The sequence below is a fragment of the Propithecus coquereli genome, unplaced genomic scaffold, assembly GCF_000956105.1.
Source record: "Propithecus coquereli isolate 6110/MARCELLA unplaced genomic scaffold, Pcoq_1.0 Scaffold10, whole genome shotgun sequence".
Classification (NCBI taxonomy): Eukaryota; Metazoa; Chordata; class Mammalia; order Primates; family Indriidae; genus Propithecus; species Propithecus coquereli.
Genome location: NW_012133858.1, coordinates 8,831,424 through 8,848,376, shown reverse-complemented (window position 1 = coordinate 8,848,376; position 16,953 = coordinate 8,831,424). Strand labels below are relative to the sequence as shown.

Genomic DNA, 16,953 nt, shown 5'->3' with positions numbered 1-16,953 from the left:
GGGCACTGCACCCTTCCATCCTGGACTCGAAGATGGCGTTAGTTCTTTTTTGGTGGCACCTCTGTGGGAATGACAGCATAAGCTCCAGGCCTACCTGTTTTGTAGATCCAGTACCTGCTGTCTTATTTGGGAAGGTCGGCATATCTCAGGGATTTCAGAGCCAAACCCTAGACTAACCGAACCTCCAGCCTGGCTGCTCTGTGCAAAGGTGACTCTGGGTGTAACTGACATTCCTGGCACCAGGCCGGGCAGAGACTCCGTGGATGGGTCATGCCACATAGCTTCTTCAAAGGGCCATTGGGGAGGCTCCTGTTTGGTGGAAAACCAAGCTGTGGTGGTGACAGTTTAGGAATGGAAGGGCTATTAGGGGAGAGCAGCCACACCTCCCATCTGATGCCCCGACTGTCTCTGTACGCATTTCCCATCCCCACCACCAACCATCCCTCCAACCTCCCAATAATCCCCCACCCTCATTGCCTAGACACCTCCTGGGCAGCCCACGCTGTCTCCAGACTGTGAAAGTCACTCATAATATTTTAAGGTGAACTTGACTTCTTTGCCCTAGCTCTGTTCACTGTGGCCACATAGAGCAAGCTGGTTCTCTCGTAGTGTTGAGCTACAGTCTGCTCTCCGGAGTGATTATGTCCACACCTTTAGCCCCATTTGACATGGTCCCATTTCTCCTATGTCCCTCTGAAATTACATGTGATTTCTCCGTTCCTGGGGTTAGGGCCTTCCTCTTACGAGGCTCGGACTAACCTGTAGAGAACTTTCCACCCTGACGCATGCTGACATCCTGGGCGTCCTGCCCTTGCCCTAGCTGGGATGTTTGCTTCAGTACCAGCTGCGTGTGCCACGGGCAAGCGCTGGGCTGAACAGTTGGCATTTCTCTGTCGCTTCATTCGCTGTTATCCGCTCCAGCCCTCCTGTAAGAGGCATCACCGTTCCACGCACCACTCAGAAAAATCACCACCAACTAGGTTATGACTGATGATGTCTAATTTTCACATTGATTGCAGCTCGTCCCTACAGTGAAAAAAATGTGTGTCATAGAATAGGATGAAATGTGACCTCATGATGCGAAGGCCAATGAGATAAGCAGAGCACGTCAGCGCTTAGCACGGCATTCAGCACCGTAAACATTCAAAGCCCCCTGCAGCCGGCCAGTGCCCCCAGGCAGACCCCTGCACCCTCCAGCCTTACACCCACCACTTCCCTGTGCGTCTGCACCCGGGGCGCCTGCAGCAGAAGGCTTTCACTGGTGTCCTCTTACCTCTTCTGAAGTGCCCCATCCCCATCGGCTCCCTCTCATTAATGTCCTTAGCTGTCACTACCTTTGGAAAGTCCCCCTTGCCCGCCCCTCCTTCTGTGCCCCCTCCCACCTCCCACAAGGCCCCGCACAGCCAGCACTCCCCGTATCATTTGCTCATTCATCCGTTTTCTCTGCTACGTGACTCTTTGAGAGCAGGGCCTGGCTTATTTATCTCATGTCTCCAGTTTTAGCACAGTTCCAGAACAGGACAGAGGCCCCAGACATGTTTTTTGGATGAATGACGCTCTTCTCATATGTGATAATGCCTGAATTTGTGTAGCACTTTCTAGTTTAACAGGTTTCTTAAAAATCTATTTCGTTATTCCATTAATCTGAGCAGGTCAGGACAGATGGCAATGTTTTTATTTTACAGCGAGAAAAACTGAACACCTGCTAAGGGCTACCCCCTGGGTGCGCACAGCCTGGTTAGGAACCGAGCTGGGTTAGAGCCTGGTTCTGTCTGGCCTCTTACCAGTTTGGGGTTGATGGACCCTTGGCTTGGAACACAGGTGCCAAACTGGCAGCCTGCTGGTCACATGCGGCCTGTGGACATGCTTTGGTCCACACAAGTGTTTTTTTTTTTTTTAATGTGCATAGGTTGCCAACACTTAAAAAATTAGGAGATTTCCCACATAAATCCCAATTACTGGCTTAAAAATCTAAGCATCCAGCAACCCTGGGCTTGTATCTCCACATGGACGACAACTGACATGTGCCCTCTTCCCCGGGGTCCCCGCCCTCCCCATTGTCTGAACGCCCATTAGTCTGCAACTCCTGCTTAGAGAAAGAGTCCTGTCAGTGAGGTCTCCGGGCAAGGTCTCCACCCTATTCTTGGCTGCGTCTGTGGCGCTTGGCTTGGTGCTTGATGGCATCGCTGTTCAGGGGTGGAATAGAACCACATGCTGCTGGGGCAGGCCTGGCTGGGCCTGCAGAGAACGCCGTCTGCAGTCGTCAATAAACCTGAGGCTTTGGCAGGGACCTGGGGCCAGTTCGTGCCTTGGCAGTGGGCCTCGTGCTCAAGTCTGCCTTGGGGTGGGAAGGAGGGAGGTTGAAACCAATGCCTCTCTGCTCCCCAGGACAAAGGGCATGATGGGGTCGAGCAGCTGGTCAGCTTGAACAGCAACCGACTGAGAACCGTCCAGCTCAATGTCTGCAGCAGCAAGGAGGTGGACAAAGTGGTAGAGCTTGTCCACTTGAGCCTGAAGGACCCTGAGAAAGATAGGGGACCCCTTGGGGCAGCAGGGATGGAGAATGGGGCTTGTTCGAAGGGGCCCTTCCTGAACACCACCCTCCATTTGCTGGCATCCTGCTACAAGCCTCCTTCGTTTATTGCTTAAACTCTTCCTCCTGCACAGGAGGAGGAAGGGAATTAAATCAAACACACTGGTGCCATAGGGCATGTAAAGTACAGCCAGGAGGTGATTTGAGGATCTGTAGGAGTAAAGGAGGGATATGCACTGGTCAGGTCAGTTCAGCCAACGCTCACGGAAATGCCCACTCTGGGCCACGTGCTGGGCTGAGTGCTGGGGACACAAAGATGGGCAAGGCACAGTCTGTCCCTGCTGACTTCATAGTTCACTGGGGGGACTGATTTCAACACTAGACAGCAGTGCACTGAGAGAGGCAGAGCAGCACAGGAAAGAGGCGTTAGTCTGGTCTTGGGGAGCACCGTGGGAACGGGCCAGTTAGGGCAGACTGTGGCAGAGAGCAGGAGGGCCATTCCAGGAGGAGGGGAGAGGCACAGGGTATGCTGTGGGATGACAGGCCATGGGTATCAGGAGTCAAGTCTGGCAGAGGCGGTGGCAGCAAACGAGGCTGGGGAGGGAGGTTGTCCAGGCCCTTGGGTGCCAAGCAGGGGAGCACGGCTGCCTTCCTGAGGGCACTGGGGAGCCCTGAAGGGGCCGTCCTGAGGGGAATGGCCTGGTCCGACTTGCGAAGCTCACTCTGAGCAGTGCAGTAGCAATGGGGAAGGTAGTCTAAAGGGGGATTTAAGTGTGGGTTTGAGAGTCCTGAACTAGGGTGTTGGGTGTTGGGAAAGGAGGGATCAGATTCGAGGAGTATTGAGAAGGCAAAGCTGGCTGGACTTGGTGGCTTGGATGCGGGGACAAGGGGAGGTGAGAGGCCCCTATCCTGGACCTGGTACCCTTCAGTGCAGGAGCAGATTGAGGGCTGGGAAGATGCTGAGGTGCCCACCCTGGGGGAGCGTGTGGGCTGAGGTCAGGTGCTCATGGTGGGAGGTGAAGCTGGAGTCGGGGGGATGCAGGGAGGGAGTCCTGGGGACTGTGAACATCTGGGGGCCAGAGGAAGGGAGGGAACAGTTGTCAGAGAGGTTGGACACAAGGCCCCAGAAGCTAAAAGAACAGAAAGTTTGGGGGGCCCTTAGCCAACAGGGCCAAATGCTGCAGAAAGTTCCTGTAGTATAAGGACTCAAGTGTCCTTCCAGTTCAGCCATGTGGAGGACCTTGGGGGAGAGACTCTGTTGTACAACCGTGGGGGCACCATTCCTGTGGAATGCAACAGTGATGGACAGAGCTCCCTGGAGCTGGGCAGTGCAGCAGCATCCGTGAAGAAGCGAGTCTATGAAATTTACTTTTGAGCTCCCTGACGGCCTAGGCAGAAAGGGTATGCCTCATTGAGCTCTGCTTCCCCACAGAGTGGGGTGGGAGCAGCTCTGCCGAGTGGTGACTTTGCTAGGTAGGGTGTGACTGGACCCTGTGCTAGGCACCCTGTGCTGAGCGAGTATCAGGGTGACATGCTGTCATCCCTGAGCAGCTGCCTCGGAAGCTGTGCCGAGTGGCTATTGGTGGCGCTGTTGCTCAGCGGTCAGCCTGTCACTGATGTGCCACCTCAGCCCAGTGCTGCCCTCACCCCCACCACAGGCCATTCCCAGGCCCCTCTATTCTCCGAAGAGAGGCCTGTGAGTCTGACCTCGCTGCGCATCTGTTTAATAATTAACAGGCAGAGCCAGCGCTCCTGCCCCACTAAGAGAAGGCAGGCTGGGTCCCACTGGGATGATTACCAGCTCGGAATGTACAGCCTGCTTCGCGACTCTGGGTGCTACATCCTCCTCCGCCGCCTTCCCTGGGCAGCTGGGATATTGCCTTCATAAACTATTAGGCTGGAAAGCAGCTGCATCAGCGCCATAAAGCCACTTCATTACAGCCTGTGGGTTTGTGGTAATTTAAAATGCCCATGGAAAGGCATCACCGGGGACCTGAGCACAGAATGGGGCTGCTCAGGGCCCTTGTCCTCTGTCCCCTGCCCCTGGGGCGGGACCACCTCCATTCTCTGCATTGGACTGGCCAGTTATCCTAACCGCAGGCAGCTGGGCTCCGGGCCACTCACCCCCGACCCCCACCCTGGGATCGGAGCTCAAACCCCAGCACCAACCCTGGCACGCAAACCTCTCCCTGCTGCTTTTTCCACATGACACATTGGGGGAGGGTTTGATAAACCACTCACCACGACCTTACTTAATCAATACTGCATTTTTTGGAAAAAGAATTTGAAGATTTTTAGGTCTGAAAAAAATAAATCTGTAAGATATATGGCTGTGTGCCCCCCTTCTTCCCCTCCTGTGTCTCCCTCCCTCCTTCCCTCACCCTTCCCCCCTCTCTTCCCCTCCTCCTCTCCTCCTCTCTCCCTCCCCTCTGCCTCTACCCACCCCACACCGCTTTGGGCTGTGGCTGTCTTTTTCCTGGTAATGCAGCTGGAATTCCCCTTCTCAGGCAATGCTGGCTTTGAACTCCAGGTGGCGCCCTCCCAGGGCTTTCAGACCAGCAAAGGCTGCCTCTGATTCACCCAGACAGGAACCTTTCGGGAGAGGCGTCGCCTTCCCCATCCCCCCACCACGGGAGCACATGGTGACTTTGATGCCCTTCACCCCGGCTTTGTGGAACAGTTGCTGCCCAAGCCCAGGGAGCTAGCTATGGGGGGCGAGATGAAGGGATTGTCTGACTGGCGCACCACAGCCATCTGCCACCAGCCCCTCCCCGCCAGCAGGACTCCGAGGGACTAGACATCTGGAGCCTGCGACCGGCCCTCCCCACCCTCGCCCCAAGGGAAAGCTGAGCGAGTGGGCCCCAGGCTGGTATGGCCGGATCTTGGCACTGTCACCTACCAGTCAGGCAGTAAACACTGAGTACCTGCTGCATACGTGATAGTGCGCCGAGCGCCAGCAGGGTATGACCTAGCAGGAGAAGTTTGTGGTCGGATGCCAGTCAAGAGAAAGTCAGTGGCTTCGGGACAGGACCTCTGAGGAGCAGTGATAGCACCGGGGTGTTACGCATGGACAGGGAAGACTCTACATCTGGGTCATCTTCGGTCTGGGAGGGAGAAGACTAGGCTTCACCTCTTAATAAAAGCCTGGCCTTGGGCTTGAACCTTCACCTGTGTGGGCCTCAGCTTGCCCATCTGTGAAGTGGGGAAAGTGCTCTGCGAGCCGTCCCGTGCTCACACCTAGATCCGACCACTGTGGGAGCATGGCTAGAATCTCAGCACAAGCTGCTCTCAGGCTGGGGGGTGTAGGGGGCAGGAGGGGCCATGATGATGAGGGTGGCAGGCTGTTCTCACTCAGGAAGGGCAGAGTACATGAGAGGGAGTGGGAGCGAAGCCTGGAAAAGGCCCTGTACCATGCTACAGGATGGGGACCCTGGGAGCAGGAAGTGACTGGGGAGAGGAAGGTGAGTGGCTGAGGGGGTGCGGTGAGGATGGAGGTGGAAGAGAGACCTAGACAGGGAGACCTGGGAGGAGGCTTCTCTGATGGTACAGGAGAGAGGTAACAGGGCCCGAGCCGATGCAGGCGGAAGCAGGAAGGAAGAATCCATTCTAATGACCCAGCAAAGAAAACCGACAACAGCAGGGCTAAGTGTGAGGGCTTTGTCCTCAGACGGAGCTGGACCCAAATCCCCTCCACTCCACCTGTTCACTGGCTGGCACTGAGCAAGGTGCTTAACCTCTCCCAGCCTCAGGTGCCTCAACCAGATACGGGACGATTTAGTCTCTACTCCATAGTTGGTTGTGAGGATCAGATGAGTTAATGGATGCAAAGTGCTTAGTTTGGGGCCTGGCAGCTGTCACCTCAATCTTTGACAGTAACAGTAACAGTACTTGGTGACTCCTTTGGTGGGGAGGAGTGAAGGGGCTGCAGGAGCCAAAAACGAATGTAAAATTAACACAGAGGAGGAGCAGGCTGGGGCAGCCTGGGAACTTGGGGTGTTGGTTGTGGTTAGGGTGAGTTGGGGACCTGTGGGACATTCAGGTGGAAGTGAGATGGGAGGAGACTAGAGTTAGGAGAGAGCCGTGACTCCTGCGGGGGACAGGGGAGCCATCGACGTGGATGTGATGCAGGAAAACACCTGTCACCCAGGCCAGCAGGAACGTTATTGAGTTCTCCAGAGAGTGATGGGGTCCACAAGCTATTACTACTTGTCAGGTCGGCAAAGCTCTAATCCAGAAGCAGTGTGTTTTCCTAGGCCACATTTAATTTGACTTTTTTGGGGTAGTAGTGTCAGATGTCATTGTTTTATTTTTGGGTGGAAAAAGGACTATATGCATTTTAGGGCATGAGATACGGTCCCTTATGAATCAAACACAAAACAGCTGGAAAATTCCAGGAACATGAAGAAGACGAAGACATCTATGGGGTGAGTGTAATTCAGGAGAAGCAGGTCTAGGACACTGGGGACACCTGATTGGGGGGGCAAGGGGCAGGTGGAAGAAAGCTATCAGGGAGGGTGCAGGAGGTGTTGGGTGTCATTGACACCCTGGGAGGAGCGAGCATGACGAGCATTAGTAGCACCATATCATAGGCAGGCCAAGGAGTGTGAAGCCTGAGGTGGGGGCCTGGCACGTGTACCCTGGAGACCCCAGAGCATGCAGGGTCCGGAGAGCCAGCATGGCGAGGTGGGGAGATGGGGAGTGCAGGCTGTTCTCAGAAGCCTGGCGCGGAGGGGAGGAGAGCAGGTAGTATGGTTACAGAAGCTTCTTTAGGCTACGATAGGCTATGGAGATATGGTACTTGTATATATTCATTCACCTAATATCCATTTATTGAGCACCTAATGTGTATAGCATTGAAGGAAAAGAGCCAGGGGCAAGGGAAAAGTTGAAGTTGTGTAAAAGAGAGAAGAATCAGTGGCTTAAGGCTTCAAAGATGGTGGGTGAGGCGTCAGCCATGACAGGTGGGGAGAGGCCTCTTGTGCTTCCAGGGAAGAGAAGGGGCTGAGGCCCAGGGGAGTCTGTAGGGAGAGGGCGGGAGCTGGGGGATGTCCTGGATCACTGATTGTGTCATTAGTGTCCTCAGTGAGGTCACGGGTGAGACCTGAGAGAGCAGTGGGGAGGCACCCACATGGCCTCGGTGGGGAGTAGGAGTGAGCTGGTCACGGACACTTTGTTAACCAGCAATTTCCTTTAGTTAATAAATGTCCTTAGTTCTCCATAATTGAAGGAGAAGGCAGCAGAGGTCAGTTGATGGAGCTTTAATTTGGGTAACACGGAAGGAGAGCAGCTAGAGACCAATTACTCTGTCATTTACACAAACTCATTTCCATGATTAACTCGGGAACTGAAGCGGGGCCGGGTTCCCACAGTCAGTCCTCGGCCCCGGGAGGGGAGCTCCGCTCTGAGGCTGTGCCCTAGGAAGGAGCACTGGCTTTCGGCCACAGGAGACTAAAGCCTGAGGGTTTCCACAGCAAAGAGGCAGGACCCTGCTCTGTCCTGAGGCTCCGGCCCACCCAGCTCTTGCACCCTAAAAAACTGAACTCAGGGAGGGCCCTGCAGAGCAACGCTGCATCCTCACTGCCACTCTCAGCTCTGCCTCTGACTTACTGGGTAAACTTAAGCCTGTCCTTTTCCCTCAGGGCCTCAGTTTCCCCAGCTATGAGATTAGTTAATAGACTACGTGAACTCCAGGGAACCTTCCAGCACCAGCGTTCTCTGAGTCTACAAAAGCCAGCCGTCCTTACTTAGCTAGCCTCGCAGGGAACAGTCAACCCAGTGTACTGTGAGCACGTGCATTTCCTCCGCCTGTGCGCAGCCCTGTGGGACCACACGTGTGATGACCGGCAAGCGGTGCCGTGGCTCAGAGGAGGGAGAGGAGAGAGCAGAGTGGTTGTTAGGAGGGTCTCCGGATGGAGCAGGACTGGGCCTGCCTGTGATCCAGGCTTGGCTGAACCTCTAATGACGTGTATCTGAGCAGCTTGGTCCCCTCTCCAGTCCTGCAGGGGGAGCTTGGCCTGGAAGACCCCTGAGGTTTCCGTGGCTTCTGCAAGGGAGGAGGATGTAAGCGAAAGCTCAGAGGCTGAAGCGAGTACACAGGTGCAGGTGTGGGGATGAGCTGGGTGCATGGAGTGGAAGTGGGAGTTTGAGGTGATGTAGGACTCGAAGCAGGGGGTCCTGGCGGGGCTGGGTGATGATGGGCCCAGAGAACCAAGTCAGGCAGATGGGACATGAGGACTGGACATTCTGGACTTAAAGGAGGGCCGCAGCCAGCACCTTAGGCCTCTCTATCTCCTGTCATTCTTGAGTGACTCCAGAAAGTTTCCTGAGAGCCTCAGGCAAGAGGCTGGGCAGTCACAGGGACAAGGGACAACAGCGGGGAGGAGAGTGGGCTGCAGGCTGATGGGTGGTGTCTGAAGCTGAGCCACCTGGTGACCACAGGTCTGTCCTCTCCTGTCCAGGGATGTGGGGCCTGGTGTGGGCATCTCGACATTCGGGGAGGTGGAGTTCACCAGCACAGAGACATACAAGGAGGTGGCAAAAGTGAACCTCTGGGGCACGGTGCGGATGATGAAATCCTTTCTCCCCCCTCATCCGAAGGGCCAAAGGTGAGTGGAGAAGGGAGCTGCTACTTGCCCCGGATCTGCTCCCCCTGTTCATCTTGGCTCCAAATGGAAATACCTCTCCCAGCAGATCCAACACCCACAACCCAGCAAGGGTGAGCTCATGAGTCCCGGGGGCCATGCTGGGCTGGGGTGAAGGTGGGCAGAGGGGCCATGGCCAGGTGGGAAGGGGCATGAGGCTTTCAGGAATAGGTCAGCCATGTATGCACAAACGGCTTCAACATTATAGCAGTGATCCACTCTGGGCACCTAACCTAGGGAAACAATCACCCTTTGCACAAAGCTGTATGTACACATCATGGTATCAGTAGGGTGTGGTTAAGTATAATTTGGCATAGCCATTCTATGGGTTATTATACTGTAGTTAAAAAAATGAGACAATTATGGTATTAAGAATTAATAGTAATAGTCAAGACTAGAAATTTGGAAAACAGACAAAACACCCAAACCATGTTAGGTGGCCAAATGTAAGCAAACCACCTTGGAAGTCACTGACTCTGATTTTCTCCCCAGATTAGTAAAAAATCGTGGCAAAAAGGGCAAGATCTGTAGATCTATCCCGAAGTCCTGACAACAACAGGAATGGCAGAATGCTGCTGTGGGGTTTTAGAAGAGAACCCCAACCCTTCAGTGACTTCAGACTTAGGAGGTTTCTGAAAGGCACCTCCCACAGTGCGCAGGATGGGCTGTGCTTCCTTCCTGGGTGCACACCGTGGGCAAGCTCATCCCAGGTCTGCTGGGGCTTACCCAGCGGGCTGAATGTAATCTGCCTCCAACCCCATTGCCCCCAGGCCTGGGATAAGCTGTGGTGAGCCCCTAACACCCCCAGGCTGGGCTGTAGCAGAGAGCCTTTTGGGGTCACCACTCCCTTCCAGTGCTTGAGACTCTACCTTCACATCCTAGCCCTGAAGTCAGGTTCAGAACCCTGGCTCCTGCCACCCCAGGATGCTTCTGTTTGCTGTCTTGAGCAGCACCCAGGGTGGAACCGAGCTGGGGAATGGAGCCTAACAGCACAGGTTCTGTCCTCTTTCAGGATTGCCTTATGGGCCTCTCTGGCAACTGCAGCCCACGGGTGCCCCCTCCTCTGCACTGCCACCTCCATCCCTAGCCTTGCCATCAGTGATGGACACTGGACTTAGTGTGCTACTTATCTGCACATCTTACTAGCTGAGCTGAATTTTAAGCGTGAGGGTAAGGAGGAGGTTTTAGATTATATTTCTCCCTGACCGGCATCAGAACTTGCCTATGGTGAACACTCAGATCCACACAGACACAGCTGTCTCACCTCCCACATTCTCCCACTGCATTTTCATCCCAAATTACTATCACTGGGCAGGGCTTTGTCTGGTTTTTGAGTTAATTGAATGTTGCCCATTATTTTGCGCCCTGCTGGCATGCAGGCCTGCTTCTCACTCATTGCTCCTCCTCTGTCCTGCCTGGCACAGCTGGGCACCTGGGGAAGATGCTGATGTGTGGGCCTAAGCTGGCCTTGCTACCGCCTGAGAAGGCTCCCAACCCTGGGTGGCTCAGCAGTGGTCCCAGCCAGCCCTCTGCCACACAGAGCAGTGCCACCTGAGCAGGTGTTTGCTGTCTCCCTCTGCAGGCCGTGTCGTCAACATCAGCAGCATGCTGGGCCGCATGGCCAACCCCGCCCGCTCCCTGTACTGCATCACCAAATTTGGGGTAGAGGCTTTCTCTGACTGCCTGCGCTACGAGATGCACCCGTTGGGTGTGAAGGTCAGTGTGGTGGAGCCCAGCAACTTCATTGCTGCCACCAGCCTCTACAGCCCTGAGAGCATCCAGGCCATTGCCAAGAAGATGTGGGATGGGCTGCCTGAAGTCGTGCGCAAGGACTACGGCAAGAAGTACTTTGATGAGAAGATTGCCAAGATGGAGACCTACTGCAACAGTGGCTCCACGGACACGTCCCCCATCATTAATGCCGTCACACATGCCCTGACCACCGCCTCCCCCTACACCCGCTACCACCCCATGGCTACTACTGGTGGCTGCGAATGCAGATCATGACCCACTTGCCTGGAGCAATCTCCAACATGATCTACATACACTGGCAGTTTCACCGGCCGCTGTGGGAGCCCTGGTGAGAGGGAGGGAGGAAGAGGGAAGAGCTCACCATATGAAGTCCACTTGATTCTTCACTTGTGCGTTATCGCTGTCCCAAGGGAACCCATTGCTAGTTTTAGCATTAACCAGAGGGAATAACCCTGCCTGACCTATTTGCCTTCACAAACAGGGTGTATAGCAGCAGGCAGGGGCCCCTGAACCTCAGGGCAAACATGGTGTATCCATCTCTCTGGAAATGATTTCATACAAAGATTTTGGGAAAACATCTTTATATTAAAAACAGATTTATTATAGAATAGAATCCAGATTCCTTTACATCCTTAAGCCAAAATATCACTTCAAAAATTTTATCTCATTTGATCCTTAAGCCAGCGTCATGAGTAAAAAGAACAGACTTTTTTTTCTTTTTTACATGAAGAATCTGCAGCTCAAAGAGGATACATAAAATAAACCTTTTATTGCTTATAAATGGTCCAAGTCGTGTGTTCCTGTCACTGCTGTCGAAACACTTCACATGTTGCCTTCCAGGGCTGTTTGGGATCCATTTATCCAAGAATCCTCTGCCTAACTGTGTCCTTGCCTGAGCCACACATACCAGTGCCCCTGTGTACCTCTGCGCGTCCATGGTGCTGGGTGACTGGTCTGCCAGCTGTATGGGGGGGTGTGGGAATCATTCTGGAGATTTCCATTTGAGATTTCTCCAACCTCTTTTAGGACTTAGAAAAGACGTGTGCGGAGGTGATCCTTGACTAAGAGGACAGGTTATTTATGGTTTGGATCTGCCTGGTTTTGCCTGGGGTAGGGCCCATGTTGATGGGTCAGCCTTGTAGGAACAGTGGTGCTAAGGCTGGGCACGGTGGCATCTTTCCCCCCAGGGGTGGGTCTGGGTTCCTTATTTGTCTTACAAGGTGCTTACACTCTCACACACACACACACACACACACACACACACACACACACACCCCTGGTCTGGAGGCTCAGGGTGGCCTTCGCTGATGGCTTGCCGTCCTGCCGTGAGTCTACTGACAGGCAGAGTCTGCGTTATCACTTCTTGGGCTTGGATTTGAAGTCTGCCATCCCTGCAACTGCCCAGGGCCTGGATGTTTGGATCAGAGCCAGGCACCACCATCCTTGAGGTGACTACAGGCGCCTAGGACAGGGTCCCAAGTGCCAGCCTTGCAAAGCAAACCAGTGTTTCCGCCGCTCCCTGGAGCGCCAGGCCTGCCGCTAGAGGGCGCCCCGCCTCTTCTGCAGCCGGAGCTGGCGTTGGGGGCCCCAGACTCGGGAGCTTCCAACCAAGCCTGAGGTCTCAAAGGGTTCGGAATTCCCACCTCGGAAACTGCCTGGGAACAAAGAAGCAAACCCCTTAGAAACAGCGTTCCCACTATTCTAGCGGCTGCCTGGCTTGAACCCGGAGACTGCTGCCAGGAGAAGGTAGAAGAACCCGGGCAGCTGGAACCGACCTCGGCGCTCAGGCAGTGCCGAGGAAGGGGGTCTTACGATGAGCAAATTCAGCTTGCCTTTCAGGCTTTTTTCCCCTCAGTCTCAAACAGGGAAGCCCAGTCCCAGCTCCCGGCCTGCAGGGTGAGACCAAGAAGGCCTGCAGGGAGGGAGGGAAGGCAGGGCTGAGACTCCCCAAGAGCCAGGACAGGGACACTCAGCGTTGTGTTTGCATAGCAGTAAGATTCTTTCCTACCACAGAGCCTGCCTCTAGCAGGACCCTTTCAGAGTCGCATTTTTACATCTTGGGAGAACTTGCTTTCATGCTTCACTTTATAAAAGGAAAATGGATGTAGCACTTGGAGTTACACTGCGTACACAGCCCTGCCTGGGAGCTGGAGGGAAGGGATATGGCCACACGCCCTGGGTCCCCATCAGCAGTAACCTGAACACTGGAGAAGCTGTACATGCGTCTGTTGGAGTCTTCGACAGGAGGACAGAACTGTCCTGATGTTTAATTTTCATCACAGTGATTGAAAGGGCACCTTCCCTCCAAATAATCTCAGTGCTAACTAAAACCTCACATTTACCATTCACTATCTGACAGCTTAGAGTCCACTTGGGTACAGGAGCTATTTTTGATCTTTACAAGAGGTAAGTGAAGTGGACAAAACAGAGATTGTTGTTTCCATTTTATAGACAACATAACTGAGACCCAAAGAGGGAAGTGAGTCACAGTGAATCCGGGCAGAACCAGGACCAGAGCAGGTCTCCTGAGTGGTAGTAGTCACTGTCACATTATGCTGTGGCTCACAACAGCCCTAGAAGCTAATCCAGTTGGGGTCACCGGGCACCTAGACCCTTACTGCTCATCTGCAGGCAGAGAACTGCCCCTACTTGTTGGGGTGGGGTGTAGGGAGGAGGCCTCCGTCTGTGCGGACCCGTAGTCTCGTGCCTCCGGCCAACACACACCCCTCCCTTGATAGCTGGAGGCAGGGGAGGACTTTTTCGCAAGATGCTCCTGGTGGTGCCTTGTCACTGAGCACACGCTGCGCTTAACATTCCACCTGGGGCCAAAAGGCTGCATGAGCAGGTGACAGGCCGGGCTGCCTGGCCTGTCACAAGCTGCTAGGGCAACACCCCTGCCACCCATGTCAGGGAGTCTGGCAAAGACTCCCCACTTGTGAGGTCTGTTCACTTTGCGTATTTCAAACAGGGCCGGGCTCTGCAAATCTGTGCGAGCCCTTGTGGTGCAGGTGCCAACGTGAGCGGGCAGAGGCTCCCCTGGCACGGGTGGCCCCAGGCGTGAGCAGCCAGGCAGCAACCGGGCAAATGTGTGCAGTGCTGGGCATGTTACCCAGCCGGGTCGCTGCCACCTCTCCCCTGATTCTCGTGGCAACAGCCCAGGCAGGTAGGCAGGGTGGGGTTATCATCTCTTTCACAGATAAGGAAACAGTCTTCCCCACGTCCGTCACCAAGTGCAGGGGGGAAAAAGCAGGGTGTCAAGCCAGATCTAACCTCCAGCCCAGAACTGGTGATGCATGAAAAGCAGGGCAGATGGCACCAGGATCTAAAATAAGGAGGGAAAAACACCTCCATTATGTAACAGAAGACTCTTCAAGCCCGTGCACAGTGACAACCATAGAGCATTGCCACACAAGCCAGCTCCTCCGTCCCTTCCTCCTTTGGGCTCTGAGCGCCACTCTATAAGACAGAATGTGCTGGGGAGCCCACCAGCATCCCTCGGGCAGGAGATCTGCCATGGCTGGGCTAACACTGCCCCGGGAGGGGCACCTCTAGGGCTTGCTCCAGGAATGCCAATGCCGGAGCCCAGACTTGGGCACAGGTTCTGGAGCTGCCCTCAAAGGGCTTGAGGGTTCTGTGAGCAGGGAGCTTGGGAAATACAGGGATTGTTTCTGCCCAAAGAGATGGAACAAGAAAGCTGTGGGGCCCTGGTGCTCTGGGGGATACAAAACAGACAATCCAGACCAGTTAAGGCCTTTCTGGTACCTGCTGGCACTAAGGAAGGTGACTTGTGAGTGGCGGCTTCAGAGGCACAGGGTGAGCAGCTGTTGGGCCTGGGACCAGGGCCAGGGAGCAAGGCTAAGAGAGGCTGCCAGGACCCCCACACCCCAGAGAAGGAAAGGAGGACTTAGCCATCAACACTCCTGACTCCTAGCCTCCTGGACAAGGGGCCTGCTAGTCAGGGCTTGAACCCCTCCAATGACAGGGAGCTCATTACTTCCTAAGAGGGCATTTCCTTGGTTTGGGAAAATGTATCCAGAGACAAAGCTGAAATCTACCACCTCTAACTTAACTATTTTCCACCTGGCTATGACCCAGACTTGCCCAGAGCAATTTAACTCTTCTCAAATAGGCTTCTGGATATTTGGAAATGGCCAAGTCAGGATCAAGAGCTCAGGTCCCTCATTTGACAAGATTTCCATACTCCTCCCTGTTTGAACAGAGATTCCAGCTGTGATCATCCCATTGTCCCCCATTCTTGATGACACACACCAGGCTGATGCCACCGGAGTTCCGCACCGGCCGCTCACGCAGCCAAGAGCACCGAGACAGGTTTCATACCCCTGGTGAGATGCTACCACTCCTCATGAGTGCATTCACGACACCTCTCGTCTGATCCTCAGAAGCAGCTTATGAGTCAGGCAGGACAGCTATGTCCATTTTACAGATGACAGAGCCAGAACATGGGAGAGCCAAGACGAGACCGAGGCCTCCGGGCTCCCATCCCCAGAGCTCCTTCCTCTATCCCCAGGCTGCCCTGGTCTCCCCGTCAGGGCCTTAGCGTGGGTGGGTTCGGCAAAGTCGGAGTCTGGTGCGTAGCAGTGAGGAATGCTGGGCGGGGAGGAAAGGCCAGCTTCCTCCCAGTCCACAGTGGTGCAGAGAGCAGCACGGAGAGGGAGGTGCAGGCTTTCCTGAACCGCTGCTTTGTGGCTGCGGCGTCTGTGGAATCTCCCAGTGGCCTGAGGGTGGAGGGGGCAGGGGCACGCAGCATCCCCAGGGCTGTGGCTGGGGACCACCCTGGCCTGGGCATCCACAGAGGCGTGTCAGAGAGAGAGTGGGAACAGGGACCGACCTCAGGAGACTCTGGGTCCCAGAAACAGTGTCTGCTCTCTTAAGTGAGACTTGATTACGCTATAAAATGCGAGGTTACTCCCACTTATCAAATTATAGATGAGCTTAATTACAGCTCTCGGAGTAACCACACTGGGCTCCTTCAGAAATAGCAGCAGGCTGGCTGTTCTTCTCGGCTCCAGCTACCCGTTCCGGGAGGAACTGCCCGCTGCGCCCGGAGTGCTGCTAAACCACGACAGCGACAGCGGGCGCCCGGGCTGCACGGGGCACTCTCCTGTACCGGCCACCACCCTGCCCGGGCCGCTCGCAGCCAGGGAGCACTCTGTCCTGTGACTGGTGGTTTACTCTGTTGGAACCTCTCCTTCCTACTGACACTGTGTTCTGGACAAAGGTGTTGGCTCATACTGTCTGACCAGAGGTGTACAAAACGGTGCGGGTCCTGCCACAGGAAACAAAGCGAGCACGGTGCAGGGTGAGAAAACACAGGCTTCGTGGAGACTTAGGGCACCTTCAAGGAAACAGGGTAAAGAGCAGCAGGCCACTGGGACGGGTGAAAGTTCTGTGACATCAGGACGGGCATCCTAACTTCACAGCAGGACTGACAGACTATCGTTCCAATGGAAGAACCTGGTGGGAGGCACAGTGTAGTTTCAGGCTTTGATGGAAATGAAGGATCAGCTGGCGATGACAGTCCCAATGCCATTAGCATCCTCATGTCCAGAGATGCAGCCTCACTCTTGACAGCTTCTGCTCCCTCTCCCTCTGCCTGTTTATTATTTGTCTTCTTTGTTCCAGGCTCCCTCTAGGCACAGGGGGTCCATGGACAGGCAGCCCACTGCCCTCCCAGAGCTCGAAGTCTAGCCCAGTACAGTCCAGGGTAGCAGGTGCCATGATTTGGGGCAGGCAGTGAAGGGCTTTATTCTATCAAGAGACAAATACAAATATAGTCATTTTCAATCTACACGCAGGCTTTCTGTCTTCTGCCTTGCACAGCCTTGGAGCCCCACGTCGACAGCTATCGTGCAGGGTGTGAGTGGGCAGGGGTCTTTCCTTACTTAGGGAGACCCATGACGTTCTCAAAGGAATAATAGAAAGAGAGAAACCCAGACGCCAGCAATGTGGGTGGTCAGGCAAGCGGTGCTGGGGCAGCTAGAAGAAGGACCAGGCAGGGGCCTCTGG

General features: G+C 54.7%; 1 protein-coding gene across 1 annotated transcript; it reads left to right on the top strand.

Moving 5' to 3' along the window:
• The first annotated feature begins 6,600 nt into the window (after nucleotides 1-6,600).
• Nucleotides 6,601-11,364, top strand: BDH1 (3-hydroxybutyrate dehydrogenase, type 1). Its single transcript, XM_012640388.1, is given in 5 exon segments — nucleotides 6,601-6,957; nucleotides 8,992-9,115; nucleotides 9,117-9,138; nucleotides 10,757-11,146; nucleotides 11,149-11,364. Coding segments are annotated over 5 exon segments (672 nt in total). The 5' UTR covers nucleotides 6,601-6,931; the 3' UTR covers nucleotides 11,259-11,364.
• The last annotated feature ends 5,589 nt before the right edge of the window (nucleotides 11,365-16,953 follow it).